Source organism: Xenopus laevis, chromosome 9_10S (genome assembly GCF_017654675.1).
Source record: "Xenopus laevis strain J_2021 chromosome 9_10S, Xenopus_laevis_v10.1, whole genome shotgun sequence".
In the NCBI taxonomy this organism is placed as follows: Eukaryota; Metazoa; Chordata; class Amphibia; order Anura; family Pipidae; genus Xenopus; species Xenopus laevis.
The window spans coordinates 83,332,723-83,356,705 of NC_054388.1; the positions used below are offsets into that span (position 1 = coordinate 83,332,723).

A 23,983-nucleotide genomic window follows, 5' to 3' on the forward strand; every position below is an offset into this window, starting at 1 on the left:
CATGCTGCCCAACCACATCCACATTATTTCAGAAACATTGGGGATGTGCAGGAGATTCCATAGATATTTAAATTTCACGTGTGCAAATCCCCATTTCTCCGGTCCCAATGAAAAATTGTGTAAAGAGGGGGAGGACAGGTGCGATGAACGGCAGCGGGCCTAGGGGCATCCGCTATGTAAATCCAGCCCTGTACATTTCTGGGGGTCTTTGGGTCAGAATTTATGTGCTATTACAGTTTTGAAAAGAAAAACCGGCACTCAGAACTCCATGCAGCGGGCCAAGCCCTGCGTTTTTCAATGCAACGTAACGTTTCGGGGGCGTCCCCGAAATACGTTGCATTAAACCAGCAGGGCTTGGCCGCTTGCATGGAGTCCTGAGTGCCGGTTTTTCTTTTCTAAGTGTGTTAATCAAGGGCTGCCGATCCCTTCTAACTGAGCACCGGACCAGCTGTATTTCGAGAGGCCAGGGTGTGCTGGTGGGTCTTTGGAAATTGGACTATTACAGTTTTGCAAATGAAGGTGAATTGCCCTTTGAGCTGCAAATCACAGTTTATCTTAAATTATTACAATTGTTGCTTTGCTTATCTTAAATTGTTACAAAAGTATACAAGTGCACCTGCCACTTATACTGGGCTCTATGCCAAAAGCCAATTACGTTTTAGAAACTTTGTATCTATGTCTGACTGTATCGTGCAGGAGATCAAAGAGAAAATTGGGACATTTCAGTAACAATCCGGGACTGCTGGCTGAGCTGTCAAAATCAGGACTGTCCCACAAAAAATGAGACAGTGGGGAGGTATGCATTTCTAAAAAGGAACGCATGCCATCCCCTTTGCCTAAAATCTTAATTTCCAGGTTACTCTGTAGCATAAAGAAAAACATTGTTTAATGACCGCTACATGAAATGTTTTTCAAAAATATAAGACAGTATATGAACTGAATAAATATAAAGTGTAAACTACATGATGTTCAAATCATTAAAGGGCTGGTTCACCTTTAAGGTAACTTTTAGTGTTATAGAATGGCCAATTCTAAGCAAATTTGTAATTTATTTTCATTATTTATTTTTTATAGTTTTATAATGATTTGCCTTTTTCTTCTGATTCTTTCCAGCTTTCAAATGGGCATCGCCGGCCCCTTCTAAAAAGTAAATTCTCTGTAAGGCTACAAATGTATTGTTATTGCTCATTTTTATTACTCATCATTCTATTCATATTCAGGCCCACTCCTATTCATATTCCAGTCTCTGATTCAAATGAATGCATGATTGCTAGGGTAGTTTAGACCAACCAGATTGCTTAAAATCCAAATTGAAGAGCTACCAAATAAAAAGCTAAATAACTCAAACACCTTAAATAATAAAAAATGAAATCCAAATGCAAATTGTCTCAGAATATCACTCTCTACATCATACTAAAAGTTATCTCAAAGGTGAGATAAGTAAATCTTACTTAAAGGCAAACATTATTAGATTTATAAAAAAAAACCTAAGCAGTACCACCAAGCAGTCAAAGTTGATGTGTGTGGCTGCACCGCTATAAAATCTTCAAACAAAATAATAAGTGAGTAATAATTCTCTGAACAGTTGTGACATGTGCATTGTTATAGTGAAACCCACCAATGAGACATTTTATCATATTTTGTTAGGGTGCCTCTAGCCTTAGCTTTTGTCAGGGGAATAGTCTTGTGGTCCAACTGTTTCCAAGAGGAGCTGCAAGTGAAGCTCCCAAGCAATAGTATTTAGACTAGAGTATGTGGTCGGTATGGTAAATGTGGTTGGTGTAGTAAGCAGAATTAGGGTGTTGAGATGCATGGGTGATTTTATTCCAATATATGATTACAAGGGACATTTAGGACATATAATTATGTGCAGCTCGAACACCTTAGTGAAGTTACACCACCGCATGTTCGATAGTTTCATTGTTAAATTGCGTTATTCTATCCCAAATCCATGTGACAGTTAGTCATCCCACAGGCTAATCCTGATTGGTTAAGTGCGCCACTCAATTACAGCGCCGCAAGGGCTCCTGGTATTTGTGGTTTTCTTCTGTGTGATATCTGACAGCTCGGCTGCTGCATGGACTATATTTCCCAGCAACGCTCGCGCGGCGCACAGTGATTAGGGGAGAGATTTTCAATCGAGCTTCCCAAGATGGTTATTTGGGGAAGGAGGCGCACTGGGCCTGGTAGTGTTAAGAGGTGAGTCTGGGGAAACAAGGCACCCAAAAGCAGTGAAACGAGAACCAGACCAAAGTACTGAAATGGGAGATGATGCATGCCCCGCTGTCACTTGTGTTTCTCCTGTCGGTGCCTTATTTAAGGATGAGCTTAATTTTAAAAGGCCGCGGCCTGGTTCTCACTGACGACTTGCCTTGCAGTCAGCCACCCTGGGCGGGGATTATTGGGAGGTAACTAACTCGGAAACATTGGCTCTGTTACTGGCAGTCTGTGAAATCTGTCATTCCAGAGGTGCTGCTGTAAAATGCCATAGACAGTCATTATGTATTGGGCCTCTATGTACTTGAAATTTTAGGGCTTTTTTTGGATCCCAGTCCTGTCCTGTCCTGGTCTAGGACAGATCAGAAGGATTCACGTGAAAGGTGTAGGCAGCTCCCAAGATTTCCCCAGACAGAATGGAAATATTCACTTAATAAACGAGTAGCATAATGCAGTAACCAGGTTTCAGTGGTTTGCTGTACAGTGATGATTGCTGCTAGAACTTCAAGTGACTTCTGTTCAAAATGCATAGTATTGTGTGCGAGAGCGGTGCGTCACTACGTGCCAGTACGTGTCTATTACTAACACCTTCAGCACACAGGCAGCAGTATAGACCAAGTGGCAGATCATTTCACTAATGTGCCCAACTATTATGGCTACGTGATTCCTTGTTTAAATGAGTAAAATGATGTTAATGTCGGGCTGAATGGTCGGCCCCCACACATCTTCACCTCGCCAAATCTGGCTCTCATTGCAAAAAGTTTGGACACCCCTGATCTAGCCTATTTTACATAAACATTTTAACACTGGTTTCTATGTGTTAGTTTCACAGGACCTGTACCCAATACCAGCTGCAACTAAACAGACTAGGTGGGCAAGAAATGGGTCCTGCTTAACCCCAAAGAAATATGCAACATTACAATAAGCACAGGGGCGACATCCCTCCTAATCAGGAATTCCATTGCAGGTGAGTTACAATCCGGTTATGTCAGTTTTAACTCCCCATCTGCCTTTAAAGCCTTTGTAGGCTCATCGATCGTATTGTTTTTCCAAACATTTCAAAACTTCTTTGCTTATTGCAAAATAGTTAGAAAATATAGGAAACTTTACATAACTCCTCATTAATACTATTGTTCACAGAGCCCCCTTTTCGGTAGGCTAAACTGTGTTTTAGTCTATATTAAACTTCCTCAATGGGAAGACAAGGAGGCTCTGAAAACCTGCTGTTAGACTTAACTTTTTACCACTTAACTTTCTACTAAGACTTTAGAATAGGCTGATTATAGATTACTTGATGCTTAGACTGCCTCAGACATCTTTGTAAGAACAGTGAAGCTCAATTTAAAACACTTTCAACATAGTTGCATCTGCCTGTTTAGAATAAAAACGTAACCTTTTCTTAAAATCTTAATATTTTCCACCTTCTGTATTAGAGACCTGTTCTTTTTGAAACACCTACATAAGGTGTGGTTCCATTACAATGTTCATATTTTTATTTACATCCTGCTCCCCATTGACACTGCTCTTCAATGTAATACTAACAGTAGCCTTTTTAATTACTGACCAACGAGCCCCAAGCTCCATGCCCACCAGTCCCTGCTTGAAATTAATGGGACAAAAAACCCAATGGACCTGGCTTGTTTGTATTTAAGCCTGACTCGTGATTGATGTTCTTATTGTCCCTTTCTGGCGATGTGTGCACAGCTATTATTTGATAATTCTAAAATTAAATGATTATTATAAATTATTTTAGAATTAAGTAATTGATGAATTGTTAATTAACTGCACATAGCACTTAATTGGGTAATCACTTTCTGGTGGTTAACACCATCATGAATAATGAATCACAATTTTTTAATTCAAACTATTTATTTAATTTATTCACAATAATTGGATGCTGAACAGTTGAATAATACAAAAATTGCTGCATATCAATCAATGTGTTATAAATAATTGGTGGGTGACTAGATAGAGAGGGGTTTTACTCCTTTTCGTTCTTAGTAAGTGTACAATAATCAGGTAATTATACCTCTCTCTCTCTCTCTCTAGAAAGTGAATTTAATTTTAAGTAGGGTATACAAAACAAACCTTCTCGTATAAATGTTGCTTTTTTTTATAATTACCAATTTCCTTATTTGTATCCACTTCACTACAGTATTACTAGTCTGATTTTTTTTATAACAGCCATAACATGTTTGGTCTGCAGCAGTCCTTATGGACTCTGTTTCAAATGTCTTCAAACATTTACCTTTCTTCAGATTCTCAGCCTAAAATGCTGCCTTTGTCTCCTCTGGGATTTATGTATTCACCACAAATACCTATTTGGCATTCCCTCAAGCCCAAACCACCTTTTTCATGTGCTTCCATATTGGGACCATGGCTGCCTGACTCCATCTACTTCTCTAACCTTACCAAATTTATAGTAATACCTGGTCACAAATACCATCTCACTATCCACCTTGGATGGCTCATTGGCTGTGGTTGGACATAGTGCAACTCTGTGAATTTGGTTCTTAGCTTTTTATTCCTGTGCCTTCATTGAGCCCCCTGGAGGTGGGCCCAGGTACACTTGCACCCCCTGCCCCTACTAGTTAAGCCAATGTCCTTAAATTATATAATAATATATATAATAATCCTTACAAATCACTCCTGAAGTTAACCTTTTGTTACCTACTACCACGTGGAAGGAAAAGGAACCAATGGCTCCAGTTTTCACTGGTGTGAGTACTTTCTGCATATTCATAAGATACATTTGTGCTTCATTATTGAGCTTGTCTACAGTCTTCCACCTATAAATGCTGATGCTATGCAGGGTTTTTACTCTTCGTCACAACACAACAGTGGGGCCTTAATTCATAGAGAAAAGGCTGAACATATTAACTATTTAAAGGAACATATTATAGTTTATATACACAAGCTATTGGGTAGCTGTGGGAGCAGCCTTTCAAAGTTGAAAAGGGAGAAAAGGCACAGGTTACACAGCTGATAACAGATAAGCCCTGTAATATACAGTGTGATTCTACATAGCTTTTCTTTTATCTATTATTTGTCTTGTGCCTGAATGGCTGCGCCGTGGCTACACAGAAGCTTTTTTTTTTTTTTTAACGTGAAATATAATAGTCTTTCTGAAACTAAAACCTCAGATTTACCAGTGAGGGCAACACTACATTATTTAGTCATTACTTAAAAACACTTTTCCTTTTTGATGGTACAGTTCCTTTAACTGAGGGAAATGTAAAAAAATAAAAAAATTGAATGATGGGGAACTACCTTAGAGCAGCTTCCCAGCCATATTAGTCTGAGCTACTAGTTCTGGATGACCAAACACAAAACAAATGATTCTGTTACACAATATAAACAAGTATTATATACTTTGATCAACAGTGTAACAATATAATACATAACGGAGAAATACATTTGAATTTAAAAGCTTATACATTTTTACAATGTAATTATTATAATAATATGGTAACAGGCTAAACCAACTGTTAAGCTATATATTGTATAAAACACAGGTCTCTGCATGCTGATTGGTGCTGGTAAAATCTTTCTCTGTCCTGCAGGAACAAGAATAAATCTAGCCCTATGATTGGTTGCAGCACGTGTGTATGATTGCTAATAGAATACGCTCAGCTGCCATAGGTTGGTTGCGGCACATGACTTCACAGCTGATTTACTGGCCGTATTTGGGGATACCGGAGTTGCACATGGCACACTCAGTACCAGAGAGCATGGATCCAAGTGGCCTAATTCGAGTGGAGCACGACAGAAAGAGAAGACAGTTTTCTGTGCGGCTAAACGGTATAGAAGGGTATTGGGAAAGGAAAGAAAAATTGGTTTTCTATGGGAGGAGTAGTTAGAATGAGAGAGGGGAGCTAGGCTTTATTTAGCTAAGAATCTAAGGCATATGGGGCTGGTTGTGTCTGAAAAATAGTTAAAAGTTTTATTCAGGGGAAATTGATTGATTGCATCATTGTAGACCATTTCAGATTAAATAAGTATCAATAAACAATGTGAAAATGTAACCTGACACAGATATTTTCTAGAGGGGTAATGCATAGGTTGAGGTGGGATGTCAAAATGGGGACTGGCCTTGTGTTGTTTAGGGCTTTGGTTCCAGGAGAAAGTATCAAGAGGAAATACCCTGCATGTTTCATTTCTTAAAAGTCCAAAATGCCACCTGGTTGATGATGAGTAGCATATTAGAGCACATGCAATACTTATTGAGAAACACTATATCGGAATAAATTAAACACAAGAAAGACGCTAAGCAACTTTTTAATTGGTCTTCAGTTTTGCTTTTTTTTTATATAATTTTTGATTTGTCTTCTGACTCTTTCTAGCTTTCAACTGGGAGTCACTGAGCCCATCTTAATCCTCTATTAGACTACACATTTATTGTTATTACTACTCTTTATTCCTGATCTCTCCTGTCAGGCCCTCTCCTATTAATGCTTTAATGCAGTCTCTCATTAAAACCAATGCATGGTTGCTAGGGCAGTTTGGGCTGCAAACTGCTGCAAACTGGAGAGCTGCTGAATAAAAAGCTAAATAGCTCAAAAACAACAAATAATGAAGAATGAAAATCAATTGGAAATTCTCAGAATATTACTCTCTATTGTAATAGAAGTTAATTTAAAGGTGAACAACCCCTTTAACTAGTAGTATGTTATAGAACGGCTAATTCTACACAACTGTTCAATTGTTCTTATTTGCCTTCTTCTTTGCCTATTTGCCTTCTTCTTCTGACTTTCTAGCTTTCAAATGAGAGTTACTGTGCCATCTAAAAAAAACAAATGCTCTGTAAGTCTACAAATGTGTTGTTATTGCTACTTTTTGGTATTTAGTAGTATTTGAGTTTTTTCGAATTTATACTATTTATGCTAACTAAGAAATACAAATCTGTGTCAGTAAGTACAAATCAGTAATAAAATAGCAATAGTGTTTTTATTTAGTTATTTCATTTTTTATTTAGCAGCTCTCCACTTTGCAGTTTCAGCAATCTCGTTGCTAGGGTCCAAATTATCCAGCAGCCACACGCTCATTTGAATAAGAGACTGGAATATGAATTGGAGAGGGCCTGAATAGAAAGATTTGCTTTTCAGATGAGGTCAGTGACCCCCATTGGAGTCCGAAGAAGGAGGCAAAGCCACAACAAGTAACTGCTACTAGTAGCTTTTTGTACAGGGCTAGAACTAGGGGTAGGCAGAAGACACATGTGCCTAGGGTACAGCGGTAGGGGGCACCAAGCACGTACCTCTTCTACCACCTACCCCTGTTCCAAGCCATTGTCCCCTCAAGCTTGCCGGTTTTTGTTTGAGCTGCTGGGTTGTACGTTTCTGTGCTCTCAAGTCATATTCATGAGGTGGGGACAGAGAGCTGGTCGGCCAGGTTGCCTAGGGCGCCAGGCCAGCTTGACCCGCCTCAGTCCATGTGTCACTGCCCTAAGGCAGGGGTCCCCAACCATTTTTTATCAGTGAGCCACACTCAAATGTAAAAACTGTTGTGGAGCTACACAAGCAAGAAAAAAAAAATCATTGGGGATGCCAAATAAGGACTGTGATAGGCTAATTGATAGACCCATGTAGACTGCTAGCCTGCATGATACTATTGCAGTAAAGCCAGTGTCGGACTGGGACACCAGAGACCCACCCAAAAATCCTAGACCAGGGACCCACCAAAAGACCTTAGATCAGGGGCCCACTCTCAGTCCTATTACAATTCCTCTTCTCATGCAACCTCTATTCTGCTAGTCTCTTTTCTTTACATGCTATAATCTATTACTCAATCTATTTGGTCTCTTTGTTCTTATAGAAATAGTTAATGGCCATGAAATATGCCAAATGTTATGAAGCAGGAGGGTCCACTGACACCTGGGCCCACCGGAAGTTTTCCTGGTATCCCTGTGGGCCAGTCCAATACTGAGTAAAGCTGTGTTTTCATGGCTTCCAAACTTGAATCTAAGCCAGAAATTGCAAAATGGAAATTTATTTTGAGACCACTAGGAGCAACATCAGTAGGAATGAAGAGAAATGTGTTACTCATGAGCCACTGGTTGGGGATCACTGCCCTAAGGATTAATTATATCTTAGTTGGGATCAAGTACAAGGTACCCTTTTATTATTACCGAGAAAAGGGAAATTCATTTTAAAATATTTAATATTTGATCAAAATAGACTCTATGAGATATGAATAACGGATCCCATACCTGTATAACAAAAGAATGACCATGCATGGAGTATCATTAGTAAATCTTCTTACAAACTATTTACAATGCAGCAGGCATGGTAGACTTTGTCTGTGGTTTCTCTTATCCAGAATGCTTCGGCCCTGGAATTTTCCAGAGATAGATTTTCTTTTTTTAATCTGGATCTCCATAACTTAATGGGGACCCACGCCGCTTAGTAAGTTTATTGCAGGGACGTGCAGTCATTGCTTGCTAGTGTGCATGCCCCTTCTTTTGCCTACCTTTGGTAGCCATTGATTTGGCTGAATTGCATCAGGATTCAATTTCAGGGAACTGCAAATAATAGGGGCACACATGCATTAATACATTTTCTGCTGGTTTTAGCGATCCCCTGGCTTGGCTAGAGTGAAAATGCATATTCAAGCATTTCTTTGCCCATATGCGCCACATGCCTGCACCCTGGCCAACGCAATGGTTCCAGGTGCAGGCAAAGTAGAAAGCCAATATCTGCGTTGATTCTCGGCCTGTGCTTTTCCTGAAGCCAAGATTGGCCCTGCATGGCATTAGCTAAAGCAACTAACTATACATCACTACTTTTCCAGGCAGATAAATTGTAAATGCTCTATTTTTTTAAAACTAAGCCAAATTGCAAATTTTTATTTCTCAAACTGTTTAACAGGTGAACATCTTTTTTACGTTTTTTAAGAAACATTTAAACATTAAATAATGGGGTTGTTTTTCCCCCAATATGGGTTTATGCAGCTTAGTTAGGATCTAGTACAAGGTACTGACGTATTACAGCTTCATGGTACAGCATTGTAGGCTGTATTCTTAATTCTGCATGCTCAATTTTTAATCTTTTATCTAGGTTGCCATGATCGAGCTGTTCTTTTGTATGAGTATGTGGGGAAAAAAACTGTGGATCTGCAACACACTGAAGTTCCAGATGCCTTCAGAGGGAGAGGGATAGCCAAACATCTTGCTAAGGTATGTGCGGGTGTGTGTATACTGCAGAAGACACATTTATGTATGAGACTTTATCCATTTTGGGTGTTAAATTATTCAGTATTTAACCCTATCTGCATGTCACTGCTTCCTATAGTAATCTATAAATACTGTGCATAAGCACACATACAGTAGAAGTGAGATCAGTATGATATGATTGTTAGGCTGTCGGGCCAACTATCAGATCATTGGTGGTGTGTCACAGGTTCTTCCTCAGAAGGGGTGCTCTGATTAATCTGAGGGCTAAATAACCTTAAAAAAACCAATTAGTATTAGGGATGGGTGAATTTTTTCGCCTTGTTTCGCCGAAAAAATGACGCCCATAGACTTGTATGGTGGCGTGCGTCAAAAAAAAAAAGGCGCGCGACAACATTTTTTTGACGCCCATACACTTTAATGGGCATCTGCGACATTTCGCCGGCTGCAAATTCTTCACGAAACAGCTCAAATTCGCCCATCCCTAATTAGTATGATTTAGACCAGTGATCTCAAATTAGTGGCTTGCGAGCAACATGTTGCTCTTGGTCCCTTTGGATGTTTCTCCCAGTGGCCTCAAAGCAAGATTTGGTTATATAAAAAACAGATGATCTGCCAAAGAGAGTCTCCTGTAGGTTGCCAGTCTATATAGAGGCTAATAGTTAATCACTTGCAACTGTCAAGCCTGGAACATAAACGGATAGCTTGCTAGGCAGTGAAAAAGATCACACGCAGTATAAATGAATATGGAAAACATTGCTGTATTTACCCTTGTTACTACATGATTTGTATTTTTAGTATTATAATGTTGATGTTAGTAACATTATTCTTCCACACTATTGTTTACTCTCACTATACATGTTTATTTACATACCATTTGTGTCCAAGTGTTTGGTCCTCATTAGAACCTTCAGCTCTCTCTCTCTCTCTCTCTCTCTCTCTCTCTCTCTCTCTCTCTCTCTCTCTCTCTCTCTCTCTCTCTCTCTCTCTCTCTCTCTCTCTCTCTCTCTCTCTCTCTCTCTCTCTCTCTCTCTCTCTCTCTCTCTCTCTCTCTCTCTCTCTCTCTCTCTCTCTCTCTCTCTCTCTCTGAAAAAGGTAAATATGCAGTTGTTTAGAACTATTCAATCTGGTTTTATTTTTGTAAGTAATAATGTTAGTATAAATTAATTTATGATGCACTAGCACCTCGTTCCCTTTGATTAATTAGTCTCATTAATTATGTGGCACTTGTGGGTGGAACGACCAAGATTGGGGGTATTTAAGTTGGTTAATGGTTTCTGTATGTACATCCTGATGCCGGTCCCGAAACCCGTCAATGTCCGATCTTACCATAATGCCGGAAGGAATTTTCCTGAATTGGACTGTTGCCGTGAGTGCTTTCATTTCATATATGGTATATGGCTGTTAGCACCCAGCTAATGGCATTTAAGGAGAAGTGAGTGGCTGTATGGGTATGTAAAGAAGGGTCAGAAACGTTTTAATGAAAATTGTACTTCCCTTTAGGCTGCCATGGACTTTGTTGTCGAAGAAGATCTGAAGGCTCATTTGACCTGCTGGTATATTCAGAAATATGTGAAGGAAAATCCACTTCCTCAATACCTGGAACGTTTACAGCCTTAACCTGGACTTCCCTGAGACTTATTTTATACACCAGCACACTGAGCCCATTGAACAGACACTGGGATTAGGAAAGCTCAGGGAGTAGAGATCACAGAACCCACCAGCCTTAGCCATGAGTGCAGCAAAGGGAACCTTTTATACATGAGTAATTGCAAGTACAAATGTTTTAACACCATCTGACCTGTCTTCAGATTATTCCTATTGAGTGGCCACCAAAGGGTGCATCTCTGGTTTCTGATAAGCTTTGTTGTATTGGCTCTGCTTCATGTGGGAAATAATGTCCTGGATCTTCTGCTCTTGGCTATGCCTTCAGGAATTTCACATGGCTTTTCTATTGAAGGCACATAAGACAACTCTGAACTCTGAAAGCAGAAAAGTTTAGATGCAGATTCTAAATTAATGCCAGAAATCAGCAGAAGCATTTGAAAATGAATGGGGTTGGTCATGATCATTCCAGAAAATAACATACTGTGTTAAACTTTATTTGTATTCACTTTAAACCCTTCTTAATTATTGATATCCTGTTGGATGATAGCCAGAATCATTTGCAGTTTTAAGGCTTTTTGCAGAAACCCAGTGGATTTTCTTGCTAGAAAATTCAGATGAATTGAAAAATTATCCCTTTCGTCTCCATTGTCTTATCATGATATCAGAAGATTAAATTGAAGACTGAAGGGTTTTGTGTGAAGATATTGGCTAAAATGTTGCTTTTGTCTACCTTTCAGCAGCCATCGTGCAGTTATCTGTTAAAAATGTCCTTTTGATTGCTGTTACTTTCCCCTCCCCCTAGTACAGTTGTTTGCTTTTAAATCAATGCCAAGGATATAATGTATGCACTCATCACCATTGTTTGTGGAAGTTTAGTATATGGGATCACAAATAAAGTTTGCAAAGTATCCATGATACTCCCTGAGCTGATAAATAATGGGACTGCTAAGCAGAGTTTAGAGACTGCATAGTATGTTGCTTCTAATCTGCACTGGTGTTTGGACTCCTGCTGCTGTTCAGAGGTTGCACATGTGCACACTGCTGTAGAACAATATAGCTGCAGGCCCCTCAAATAAGCATTCATGTCTTAGATAGGCTTATAATAATCATGAAAGCTATATGTTATGTTTTATTTAGTGGTTTCTTAAGAATAAAATAAACTGTGTTTATTTCACTTGTCTGCATGTGAATAGCTTTAAAGTTGCAATGATGGGTGGAAAAGACAAATGACATAGAACCTGGCAAGTCCCCAGGTGGCTGGCATAATACAGTTCAAATAACCCATCATGTGAGACTTCAGATGGCTGTAAAATGAATGCGTTTGGTAAGATATGCTTGATACTACTTCTTACTACAATAAAAAAATATGTGAGTAACTTTTCATTTTCCTCCCTTTTTTAATACCTTCATGCTGCTACTTTAAAGAAAGTGTGACATTTCAGATTATATACTGTACATTTTTTTTCATTTACTTAAAGAAACAACATTAATTATACATCTATATAATCAGAAAATGGGAATTAGAAATCAGAAAGGGGAAAGTAATAAAAAATGAAAGCTTGAGATCTTGTGACTATTCTGAGTAAACAATGTATCCAAAACAGCCCTACGGTTTATAACCTTCTGTTAGAGTGGTGCATATATTGAATATCATCCAGAAGAGTCCAGATTTGAAGGGTTTGTTTTGCCTTGTGAACAAGTGAGTTATCTCGAAGTAGTTCTGTATAATACCAAGTGGTATATTGGGAAAATTTGTATTGTTAGATGCTTGATTGTTTGGGTTAATGCTGTTATGTAGGTGAGCCAAGTATCAAAATAAAATGTTTTGGTCTATTTTTCTTTGTTGGTTAAATTCTCTATCCAGTCTAGATGGAATCTACAGTGGAGTTTTTGTCCCATCAAGAAGATGGGTAGGGAGGGGTGTGAGAGAGCCATTGGTGTATATTTTCTAACTGTTGCGGCTAACCATCAAGCTAAGTTTTTATTTTTATTTTTTTTCCCAGTGTGTATTGGGAGTAAATAAATGATTCCAGTTAAGCTACACTAACTTTTTAAGCCCACCGTCTTTTCGGGTGCACGTCATTAAGCCTGTTCACAGTGGCTCCTCCATAATTCACGACTCTATATCCATATACAGCACTCCAATTCCTTAAAACCGTCTTTAATGTTTGCAAATATGCATAGCAGGACAGCAACACGATGCAACGTTTCAAGTGGCACTCCACTCTTTGTCATGCTTGAAGATACATTTTCTTGCGCAAGAATATGTTTTCGCCAGTTATCGCATTTGCTGAAAATAACACATTAACACCTGTACGAAAGACAAAATTAATGCCAGAATAGTTTCAAAATTTTACCGCCATCTACAGTGGTGTGAAAAACTATTTGCCCCCTTCCTGATTTCTTATTCTTTTGCATGTTTGTCACACTTAAATGTTTCTGCTCATCAAAAACCGTTAACTATTAGTCAAAGATAACATAATTGAACACAAAATGCAGTTTTTAAATGAAGGTTTACGTTATTAAGGGAGAAAAAAATCTCCAAATCTACATGGGCCTGTGTGAAAAAGTGATTGCCCCCCTTGTTAAAAAATAACTTAACTGTGGTTTATCACACCTGAGTTCAATTTCAAAGGTTATAAAGCCATTTCTAAAGCTTTGGGACTCCAGCGAACCACAGTGAGAGCCATTATCCACAAATGGCAAAAACATGGAACAGTGGTGAACCTTCCCAGGAGTGGCCGGCCGACCAAAATTACCCCAAGAGCGCAGAGACAACTCATCCGAGAGGCCACAAAAGACCCCAGGACAACATCTAAAGAACTGCAGGCCTCACTTGCCTCAATTAAGGTCAGTGTTCACGACTCCACCATAAGAAAGAGACTGGGCAAAAACGGCCTGCATGGCAGATTTCCAAGGCGCAAACCACTTTTAAGCAAAAAGAACATTAAGGCTCGTCTCAATTTTGCTAAAAAACATCTCAATGATTGCCAAGACTTTTGGGAAAATACCTTGTGGACCGACGAGACAAAAGTTGAACTTTTTGGAAGGTGCGCGTCCCGTTACATCTGGCGTAAAAGTAACACAGCATTTCAGAAAAAGAACATCATACCAACAGTAAAATATGGTGGTGGTAGTGTGATGGTCTGGGGTTGTTTTGCTGCTTCAGGACCTGGAAGACCTGCTGTGATAGATGGAACCATGAATTCTACTGTCTACCAAAAAATCCTGAAGGAGAATGTCCGGCCATCTGTTCGTCAACTCAAGCTGAAGCGATCTTGGGTGCTGCAGCAGGACAATGACCCAAAACACACCAGCAAATCCACCTCTGAATGGCTAAAGAAAAACAAAATTAAGACTTTGGAGTGGCCTAGTCAAAGTCCTGACCTGAATCCTATTGAGATGTTGTGGCATGACCTTAAAAAGGCGGTTCATGCTAGAAAACCCTCAAATAAAGCTGAATTACAACAATTCTGCAAAGATGAGTGGGCCAAAATTCCTCCAGAGCGCTGTAAAAGACTCGTTGCAAGTTATCGCAAACGCTTGATTGCAGTTATTGCTGCTAAGGGTGGCCCAACCAGTTATTATGTTCAGGGGGCAATTACTTTTTCACACAGGTTTGGATTTCTTTTCTCCCTAAATAATAAAAACCCTCATTTAAAAACTGCATTATGTGTTTACTTGTGTTATCTTTGACTAATAGTTAAATGTGTTTGATGATCAGAAACATTTTGTGTCACAAACATGCAAAAGAATAAGAAATCAGGAAGGGGGCAAATAGTTTTTCACACCACTGTATATAGAAGTGGTAATTTATTTTTTCGCCAGAAAATTCTCAAGGGGACAGGAAATATCCCATAAAACCTTGGTTTACCCATCATTCTGTTCCTGTTGCCATTCCTGACAGGAGAAGAGAGAAATGACAGGATAATCAAAGATGTTTTGGATTATTCATATGTCTGCTGCTACAGCAGCTTTTTCAGCTGAAAGACGATTTATTATGGCTATGAGGGACCAAAGGCCTACATTAAACTACATTTATATGATGCACTCAGATTTATTGGTAAACTTGTTTATGAATTTTATTTATATGATTCTATTGGCAGGGGGTAAGTCTTGTGATGTATTGAAATGTGGATTTATATGATGCACACATGTTTGATTGTGTGAAATCTATTTCAACTGTGTTGTTGATAATATCTATAAAGTTTAGCAGTTTTGAAGATACATATCTGGCCATGAATCATGCTATAATAAACCCCATAAAACAAGACTATTTTATAGCATAAATATTCTCAAACTTAATTTGTTGCCAGAAAATTTGCAACTCGCTAAAATTACCGCTTACGTAAGCTGGTTCGTCAACGTAGTTACCACAAGTGATCGCAATGACTTATGAGCGCATTGCTGTTTAGTAAACTTAGTAGATGTGAATATTCTGGTGGAAATATATTCGCAGCGATAACATGCAGAAACATATCATCAAATTTACCGCTATTTAGTAAACAGACCCCAAAGTAAGTTAGGTAAGACCCACGTCCATCAAGTTCAACCTTTATAGTCTATACTGTATATAACCTGCCTAACTGCTAGTTGAAAAAATGAAAACAAAATGTAAAAGTCTGCACTTCTGCAAGCCATCGTTAACAATGCTTTCCCTGCTGGAAAGGGTCTAGGCCAGTGATTCCCCAACCATTGGCTTGTGACCAACATGTTGCCCCCAGTGTCCTCAAAGCAGGTGCTTGTTTTTGAATTCTTGGCTTGTAGGCAAGTTTTTGTTACATAAAACCAGATGCACTGCCAAACAGAGCCTCCATAGTTACCTGTCCACATAGGGGCTACCAAATAGCCAACCACAGCCCATATTTTGCACCACCCAAAAAACATTTTTCATGCTTGTCTTGCTCCCCAACTCCTTTTATATCTGAATGTTGCTCATGAGTGAAAAAGGCTGGTGACCCCATGGTCTAGGCCTTGCTTTGGAAGTAATGGGCTTCACCCCTTCCTCAGGGTTGGTCCACGAAAGCTTGTACTTCAAATGCTTGCAATAAAAAGATAAAGGCTTTGCCAAAAAAATTGGTGTGCTTCTTCCCTGCACAGTCTGAATGACATAATTGGCTTGGGATATGAATGCACCCTGCATCAATAAGTAAGTGGTGTGCTCCAAGACAAAGTTGTTGATATTGGTGTAGCTCCACAAATGCTGAGGTTGTGTGTGTCACTGGAGCTCAGGAAGAAGCATGTGACAATTAGGGTTGCCACCTGGCCGTTATAAATGATGGTTTATCCCAATGGTATTTATAGGGAAAAAAGATAAATATATAGGAAGGCCGGTATTTTTTTCTGGAAAAGGTGGACAATAGATCCATGCTCACAACTTCTTTTCATCCAGTCAGTTACACACAAATACCTCTATTGACATTATGTACTGGAAGTGATTACATTTGCAGAATGCAGCTAGAATATGTATGTTGCCAGTTGCATGTGAATTACCTAATTTACAAGCAAGTTGGGGCACTTGCTATTGAGCTTGGTAAGTGGGAATTTGGTGGGAGGGATTGTTCAGAGAGGTGATATGGAACTGGCCTACTTTACAGGGTCTGTCCTAATTTTTTTGCAGGCCAGCTCATGGTCCTGGATTGGCTCTTAAATGTCTTTTCATGCTGGCCAATTACAGTGTCGCAAAATGAGAATGTGCCTTCATTCCGCATTATGGTTGCCACCTTTGCTGATGGCTAAACCCGAACACGTGGGGTGGGCAGGGCCGTTCCTGCCATGAGGCAAGGCGAGCACCTTGCCTCCGGCGGCAGGGAACGGCCAGTTACAAGGGGCGGCAAAAAGCCGCCTCCTGTAACTTTAAGAGCCGAATTTCCGTTTTTTTAAACCGGAAATTCAGCTCTGCTAGTGCAGTAAGTGCAGTACGCGCTCATTACACTAGCGATGCCGCACCTTTTGACCCACTCCGACGCTAAACTAAAGTGCGGAGCGGGAGACTGGGGCGGCATCGCTGTTGCTGCCTCAGGCGGCAGCAGCCCACAGATCGCCCCTGGGGGTGGGGCAGTGATGTAGGAACAGGTGGAGGAGTTACCAGGGTAAGATTATTGCATCACCTGGCTGGATTTCAAGTGTTGATGTCCAGTTCAAAACCACAGAGGTGGCAAACCTATCTCTGTCTATATTCTGCTTGATGCTTAAGCTCAATCATTTAATTACAGGTATGAGATCTATTATACAGAAATCAGTTATCCAGAAAGCTCTGAAATACAGCAACGCTAATTTAGAAAAAAAAAATCTTATTTTTGACTGATTTGCTTTTTTTTTTGTATCTGTAATAATAAGAAAGGTGAGTATCTTAGTATTTAAATGATTTTCATGTACAGTATTGGCCAGATTATTGTTTGGGTTTCATAAGGCTGAAAAACGAATAGAAAGTTCACTCCCGAACAGGCCTGCATTGTTCTGGTCTGGCAACCCTATTCCTCATATTTTATAAAAAGCAGTTACCTTGAGATAAGAGAGGATGGGGTGCAGGCTACTAGAATACCCGGGATGCCAGTCGGACTGGCCCACCAGGAAAACTCCCAGTGGGCCCAGGTGTCAGTGGGCCCTCCTTCTAAGTATTTGTAACAATTTCATGTTCATTCTCTAATTCTTTATTGAGACAAAGGGACCAAATGGCATCCCAGTCCGACTGCATTGGGTGTCTGTCATGAATTTCTGTAGGTAGGGTTGCCACCTGGCCGGTATTTTTGAAAAGGTGGCAACCCTAGCTGTAGGAGCCACAATATGTCATAAAGTGTAGGGCCTTAGTGCTTGTCGTCTCCACAATAAGGGGGCGTGGCAGTTGTGTCTCTCTTTAGCTTTTCAAATATTGTGAGGTGATTTACTGTAAGTAACGTATAGGAATTTTATACTTTGACAGGGCCATGCTTTAATAAATAAGCCTTATATAATTATCGTCATTCGTGTGCACAGCAAAAATATCCTTCAATAACGCCGAAATGCAATTGAAGAAAATATCCTGTAAAACGTTGCGTTCAACTCAAAACCTCGGAAGAAGTCACACAATTGCAACATTGTAACTGCCTTTTATTGCAAAACTGCATTGTTCTGCCCTGAGTCCCTGTGACATTCAGCAATCCCGCAGACTTTTCCGAACTACAAATCCCGATTGGCTAAGCGCAAGCAGTCGACTACAGCGCCGCAAGGGCTCCTGGTATTTGTGGTTTTCTTCTGTGTGATGTCTGACAGCTCGGCCGCTGCTAGGACTATATTTCCCAGCAACGCTCGCGCGGCGCACAGTGTTTAGAGGAGAAACATTTGCAACCGAGTCTCCCAAGATGGCCACTTGGGGAAGGAGGCGCGCTGGGCCCGGCGGTAGAGAGAGGTGAGGCTGGGGGACAAGGCGCCCAAAACCAGTGAAATGAGAGGCAGACGAAAGTATTGAGATGGGAGCATGCCCCAGTATCAGTTGCGTTTCTCCTGTACGTGTTTAATTTAGTTGCGCGCTTAATGTATGGAGGCCGCGGCCTGGTTCTCTCTGACAGGAGGGTTGCCTTGTAGTCAGCCGCCCGGGGCGGGATTATAACCAGTTCAGCTGTCACTGAGTGGCCAAAGCCAGCGCCCCGAGCACATTGAAGTAGTTAACTGGGAAAGTGACCCCCATATAACTGTTGGGTCTGGGACAGATTAGAAGGATTCACGGAGAAAAATTCCCAGGCAGAATAAACGAGTAGGACAATTGTTATTATAAGGCTCTGTTCAACGGCAATAGTTTGTGACGAGCCCTACTGTTACAACTCAGTGACTTCTATTCAAAAGAATAAAAGGACAAAACACAAGGGATGAGAAGGTTAATCATTTCTGTAGCTAAAATAGTGATCAGAAAATGCCAGTCTGCTCACTTATAAATTCATGGAAATGTTATTTTGCTTTTCAGGAACTGGGGTGTTTCTCCTTTAAACAGCAGTAGTGTAGGGGATACCATCATCAGCCCTGGACTGGGATCCAAAATAGGCCTGGGGGTTACAAGTACACTTAGGCCCTGACAGCCCCCTCCCACCCCAGCCCAGTGACTGCCTATGGCATCTCATAGTAGCCCCTCTGGCACATCGTAGCAGCCCCTCTGGCATCTCATAGCAGCCCCTCTGGCACCTGACAGTAGCCCCTCTGCACCTCATATTAGCCCCTCTGGTGGCATCTCATAGTAGCCACTCTGGCCTTTGCTAAAATCCACACATGCAGGACTGCCATCTGCTACCGGATTGGATGTCTGTAATAAAAAGGAGGCATCTACAAAACTAGTAAGGGGATTCACCCTCTTATAGAAAACCAAGAGCCACCTTGATCTTCTCAGTTCTGAAAACGCGCTTAGTAATCGGTAATCAGATTTCCAATTGCCATAGTCCGTCAACTGCTAATAAGACTTCTATAAATAGTTGAATGTTGGAGCAACAATTAAATTAAATTTGATCACCGCTAAGCATTTATGTCAAAAAAAGAAAAAGCATTTGATTTAGCATGCACTGCACACGTGGTGTAGGTGTGGAGGTATTAGGTTTAAAGGGGTTGTTCACCTTTCAAACACTTTTTTCAGTTTTAATTGTTTTTTTACATTGTTCTCCATTAAAGTTGAATGTTCCTGTCTCTGAAGTTTCAGTCTGGCAGCTTAGTAATTCAGGTGCAGACTCTTAAGGGCAGAGACACTCACACACAGATTCGGGGAGATTAGTCACCCAGCGACAAATCTCCTCTTCTTCGGACGACTAATCTTCCTGAACTGCCTTCCCGTCGGCTAGAATGTAAATCGATGGTGGGATGGCACTCAGAGCGCTTCGTTTTCCGAAGTTGCCTCACGAGGAAACGGGGTGACTGCTGAAAACAAAGCGCTCTGAATGCCATCCTGCCGTCAATTTACATTCTATCTGAGGGTAAGGCAGTTCAGGGAGATAAGTCGCCCAAAGAAGGGGAGATTAATCGCCGGTCAACTAAATCTCCCCAAATCTGAGCATGTCTCTGCCCTAAACTGTTACAATTTTGATACATTTCTCAGCAGCATCTCTGGAGTATTAGCAACTATTGTATCAATTCTATCAGCTGCCTGTAATGAAACTCAGAGATTCTGCTCTGCAGGAACAAAGATAAGAAATGTATCAACTAAATGTATCCATTTAGAATAATTTACAGGGTCTGGCCTCCCAGAGCTGCATTAGAAGGTGAAAAATTACACTTTACTTTTGAATATTAGAAAAACAATCACACGTAGAAAATAGAAGGTAATTGGAAAACTTTTTTTATTTCTGGTGATCGATCTGAATACAACTGAACTGAAAAAAGTGTTGGAAGGGGGGGACCTGTCACCAGAAGAAATTATTCCAAATCCAATTTTATCATGTTAATCAAACAAAATATACTTTAGTTACATAATACCAATTATTTAATGTTGCTTCTTTGATTCTTGAAATTCACAATCACTGTAAGCAGGCGGCAGCCATTTTATAAACAATGTTTTTAAGAAAAGCTTTGCATTAGCCCTAAATCTTGTTTATGCACCAGAATGGAGAACTTTTGATGCACATGCCCACGCAAGTACCGCGGTTTTCGGCCCTCACTAGTGAGGATTGAAGTGACATCTAGGAAGTGTAGAATGGAAAGTGGAAGTCATTGCCAGCCCCGCCTCTATTCCTAAGGCAGAGAGGTGGGGCAAGCAAAATATGATTGACAGCTGAGATTTTTAAATTCATTTATAACATGTATGGATGTTTTCATGAAGAAAAATAATTTGGTTTTCATGTTGAATTTGAAAAAGACTTAGTATACATCTTTTTATGTCTGGGTGACAGGTCCGCTTTAGAAAATGTTGCTCCCAAATTTGCAGCAACTGTATATTTTTCATCATTTTGGTTGCATGCTGATTTTTGCATTAGTCTGGAAAGGCAATTTTTTTTATCATTTTGTTCTAGTCATCTTGTTTCATAAATTTAGGTAAATTCACACAAAAAACACAATTGATTTTGAAAGTCCCATATTCCTTGAGAATACTAGTACCACTTCCTGACTTGTAATAGGATTGCCGCTCAGCCAGCATTTTACCAGCCTAGCCAGTAAAACGCCTGCCATGGACAAATATATTGGCAATGTAGTTTCCGCTAAATTTATAAAACCATTTTCAAGTAATTTTGTCTTCAAAAATTGCCCCTTTATTGGAACCCCCCTATAGATGTTCTCTGGTCTCTGTCTCAGTTTCAAATGAGGGGTGGGAGTGTCCTAACGGTCCCTGCCAGAAGCACAGTAGGAGGGGGACAGCCAATCACAGCCCTGTAGTCACACAAGCACAGACAGGCTTCAGTTCCCTATCAGGTCCTGCTAGCTGCTGATTGGTTCCTGTCCTACAGTGTTCTGAGTGCCGCTGATTACCCTGTACAGCCAGAGAATTTAGGGAGCACGAAGAGAAGGGAGGGATTTTTACGGGTTTTGCAGAAATAAATAAAAAATCCACCTAAAACGCTACTTTTTTAAGAACAATTCTTCTATATTTAAAAGAGTATAATGCACTGGCATGTGCTTAAAAAAGATGTTGCAGGCTGATTTATTAAAAATGTCAGCAAAAACACTACTACTACTACTACTACTACTACTGCTGCACTGTAGGATAAGGAACCAATCAGCAGCTAGGCTGACCTGATAGGGAACTGAAGCCTGTCTTTGCTTGTGTGACTACAGGGCTGTGATCGGCTGTCTCCCTCCTACTGTGTTTCTGGCTGGGACCAATAAGACTGGCCCAACCCTCTATTTTAAACACAGACAGGGACCATAGCAGATCTATTGGGAACTCCAAGAAAGGGGACATTTTAAAGAAAATATTAATTTTTAGCCCAAATTAAAACCAAAACCACATAACGTTAATTATTGCCTTAAAAATTAGGGTTTTTTCATTGATCCTATTTGTCTTTAACATTGCATGTCTCATGACACGTTTCCTACTTTGGAAGACTTCTTTGGCTTTCTTCTGTGCCTAATGCATACCTGAATGCCCCCTATAGGAATTTTGATTTTTTTTCACAAAATTGATTTTTTTTCACAAACAGTTGGCTTGTTTGTTTGTCAGGATGAGGACACTCCAGCTGTTAAAAGGTTAATTGTATGACTGCAGCATCCCCTTAATCACTTAGAATTCTGTCTCCTCCTCAAACCCACTTGCACCCCTCCCTAAGGAATTGACTTTGGCTGTTTGCTACTGAGCATGCTCAGTTCTTCTACAGTCTAGCAGCCAATGAAGAGATGGTGTTGCTGGTTTTCATAGAAACTCTGCTCTAGCTGTCTGCTTTTATTTTGTTTTCTCCTAACTTCATCTCCTGAGCCCAGCTTAACCAGTGCTCAGTCCAAACAGGACTTTTTATCAGAGTAAGTTGTGCCTGCATAAGCCTGCATTCTTCATTGCATGAAATACATTTACAGCGCACATGTGCTGTTTGCAGATATAATGTCAGTTGCACTTGGTTTTTGGAAAATGTGATTATTTCAGAAACAGTACAGAATTTTTAATTGATTGTGTTTAGAAAGTTTCTTATTTCAGTACAAGGAAGCGTATATTAAATGGTGAATTTCATGATAGTTCCCCTTTAAAAAGCTGTTAGGTTCAAGCAATGGCAATGATGTAAATCCTGGCCAGACTAGTGAGAAATTATACTGTAAAGTGACAAAGCAGTGATTTCTGTATTTGGGTACTAGTAACCCTTGACTGAAGCCTCTCTTAGAAGTAGCACGTTTTATTCTAATCAGCTAACAAAGCTCCTACAGCATGTAAATTAGGCAATTCTTGATTTCTAAGCCATATTGTGTATCCAAGACTGTTTTTTTTTTTAAACTTGCTGTCTTTGTTAGGGTGGCGCTCGCAGCTGGTGAATGCTACATTGTGCATGAAATTTACAATGGAGAGAATGCTCAGGACCAGTTTGAGTATGAGCTGGAGCAAGCTCTGGAAGCCCAATATAAATACATTGTGATTGAGCCTACTCGAATTGGGGATGAAACAGCTCGATGGATCTCCGTAGGAAACTGTCTGCACAAGACTGCAGTCTTATCAGGAACAGCCTGTCTTCTCACACCTCTGGCATTACCCTCTGAGTATTCACACTACGTATCTCTGCCAGCTGGTGTGCTCAGCTTGGCCTGCTCTACTCTCTATGGTATCTCCTGGCAATTTGATCCCTGCTGCAAATACCAAGTGGAGTATGATGCTTACAAACTATCCAGACTGCCACTTCATACCCTCACCTCGTCCACACCCGTGGTGCTTGTAAGAAAGGATGACATGCACAGAAAGAGACTCCACAACACAATAGCTCTTGCTGCCCTGGCATATTGTATGAAGAAGATATATGAACTCTACTCTGTATGATTTCAGCATAAAACACCATTCAACTGTATGCTTTTGATTTTTCTCTGAAAACTGTCAGAGTGTGGAGTTTAGTTTATCGATTAAATGAAACATTCAGCTGCACTGAATTCTTTTCAGCTCTGCTTAATGTCAGGGTCTGCAGTGAACTCCAGTTACCCAAGTAAACTAACATATGGAAAAGCTATGTAAAGAAACTGAAAGATGGAGTATTTTTATTTAAATTTTTTTTTTAACATCAAGCTGAATATGTTATATCATACTAAACCAGCCAGATGCCAGTGACCATTAAAATATAAGTAAACCATTTGTTTCACTTGCTTTTCTCTAAGCATTAGTGGTCTAGCAAAACTATGGCAATAGCCATTTTTTGTGTAAGATTAAGGGGCAGATTTATCAAGGGTCGAATTTCAAATTCGAATATTCATATATTTTTAAGGCCAAAACTGTCAAATTCGACTAGGGAGTTATCCAAATTCGAATTTGATTTTTGAGATTTATCATACTCTGGCCCTTTAAAGGAGAATTCAACCCATAGTTTAAAAAAAACCCTCCCCCCCCATCCTGGGTAGCCCCCCCAGCCTACCTGCCCC

General features: G+C 40.1%; 2 protein-coding genes across 2 annotated transcripts; both read left to right on the forward strand.

Moving 5' to 3' along the window:
• The first annotated feature begins 2,179 nt into the window (after positions 1 to 2,179).
• Positions 2,180 to 12,160, forward strand: natd1.S (N-acetyltransferase domain containing 1 S homeolog). Its single transcript, NM_001096341.1, is given in 5 exon segments — positions 2,180 to 2,199; positions 3,042 to 3,184; positions 5,781 to 6,018; positions 9,273 to 9,391; positions 10,889 to 12,160. Coding segments are annotated over 3 exon segments (330 nt in total). The 5' UTR covers positions 2,180 to 2,199; positions 3,042 to 3,184; positions 5,781 to 5,924; the 3' UTR covers positions 11,006 to 12,160.
• Positions 12,161 to 18,313: 6,153 nt separating this feature from the next.
• On the forward strand, positions 18,314 to 23,697 carry tmem11.S (transmembrane protein 11 S homeolog). Its single transcript, NM_001096267.1, has 2 exons — positions 18,314 to 18,380; positions 22,877 to 23,697. Exons 1-2 carry the CDS (start codon positions 18,334 to 18,336, stop codon positions 23,391 to 23,393), a joined length of 564 nt encoding a protein of 187 aa, NP_001089736.1. The 5' UTR covers positions 18,314 to 18,333; the 3' UTR covers positions 23,394 to 23,697.
• The last annotated feature ends 286 nt before the right edge of the window (positions 23,698 to 23,983 follow it).

Excerpts from the sequence above, each read along its gene's own strand:
- tmem11.S (NM_001096267.1), top strand. The coding sequence starts at position 18,334 with ATGGCCACTTGGGGAAGGAGGCGCGCTGGGCCCGGCGGTAGAGAGAG. Across the intron at positions 18,381-22,876 it reads GGGCCCGGCGGTAGAGAGAG|GGTGGCGCTCGCAGCTGGTG; the intron begins GTGAGGCTGGGG and ends TGTCTTTGTTAG.